The 1153-nt window shown below is 54.4% G+C and overlaps 1 protein-coding gene across 1 annotated transcript; it reads right to left on the minus strand.

The window, feature by feature from the left end:
- Nucleotides 1–195: 195 nt before the first annotated feature.
- LOC102836753 (keratin-associated protein 4-7-like) lies at nucleotides 196–822 on the minus strand. Its single transcript, XM_006832620.1, has 2 exons — nucleotides 476–822; nucleotides 196–265 (listed from the first exon to the last, which is right to left on the minus strand). The coding sequence occupies exons 1-2, from the start codon at nucleotides 820–822 to the stop codon at nucleotides 196–198; spliced, it is 417 nt and encodes a 138-aa protein (XP_006832683.1).
- Between the last annotated feature and the right edge of the window lie 331 nt (nucleotides 823–1153).

Below are 1153 nucleotides of genomic sequence, written 5' to 3' on the forward strand. Positions count from 1 at the left end.
AGAGAAAATTCAAATTTTTTGCTGACTGGGGAGACAGGTTGTAGTGTGGGTGCAGGAAGATAGAACAGAGGTCAAACTGAGTCTGAAAAGGAGTGGAACTGAGGTTTTGCAATTGGCTATGCATCACTCATCTTGTGGGTGAACCACATCAAAGAGATTGGTTGGTGAAAAACAGGTGGATGCAGGTCAGAGTGTTCAGCAACAAGACCCACTAGAGCAGGTTGGGCGGCAGCAGGTGGTCTGACAACAGCTGGGGCGGCAGCAGCTGGAAATGCAGCAGGAGGGGCGGCAGCAGGTGGTCTGACAGCAGACTGGGCGGCAGCAGCTGGAAATGCAGCAGGAGGGGCGGCAGCAGGTGATCTGACAGCAGACTGGGCGGCAGCAACTGGAGATGCAGCAGGTGGGTCTGCAGCAGGTGGACCCACAACAGGAAGGGCGGCAGCAGCTAGAAATGCAGCAGCTGGGCTGGCAACACTGGGGCCTGCAGCAACTGGACACACAACAGCTGGGCCTGCAGCAGGTGGGCTGGCAGCACACAGACTGGCAGCACTGGGGCCTGCAGCAGCTGGACACACAACAGCTGGGGCGGCAGCAGGTGGACACACAGCAGGTGGGACGGCAGCAACTAGACACACAACAGCTGGGGCGGCAGCAGGTGGGCTGACAGCACACAGACTGGGAGCACTGGGGTCTGCAGCAGATGGACACACAGCAGCTGGGGCGGCAGCAAGTGGGCTGACAACAACTGGGGCTGCAGCAGGTCTCCTGGCCTTGACCACAGCCCTGGTCAGAGCAGACGGAGCCACAACAGGAGTTGACCATGGTGTCAGAGGGTGGAGGTTCTGAGGGTGTTTCCAGGAGAGTGAAGTTTTTTTGAGTTTGGAAGTCTCCTCACCCCGTGTTCCCTTTTATACCCTACTAAGGGCTGCTGTGCTCAGGTGCAGTACTCTTCCTTGTTATTGTTTCTCCTAATCAATAGGCAATTATCAAATTAGGAAAGTTTGTTTTCCTGGATAAATTTTTCAAAGATGGGTGGAAAACATGGTTTCTTTTCCTTATGTGGAGGATTCATCCCATCACCTCTTCCTCATTCACCTCGTTTGTGACTTTCTTGCTTTGATTTCCTCCAAGAGAGCTGTCACATGACATTCTG

This window comes from Chrysochloris asiatica, unplaced genomic scaffold (assembly GCF_000296735.1).
Source record: "Chrysochloris asiatica unplaced genomic scaffold, ChrAsi1.0 scaffold00007, whole genome shotgun sequence".
NCBI classification, from domain to species: Eukaryota; Metazoa; Chordata; class Mammalia; order Afrosoricida; family Chrysochloridae; genus Chrysochloris; species Chrysochloris asiatica.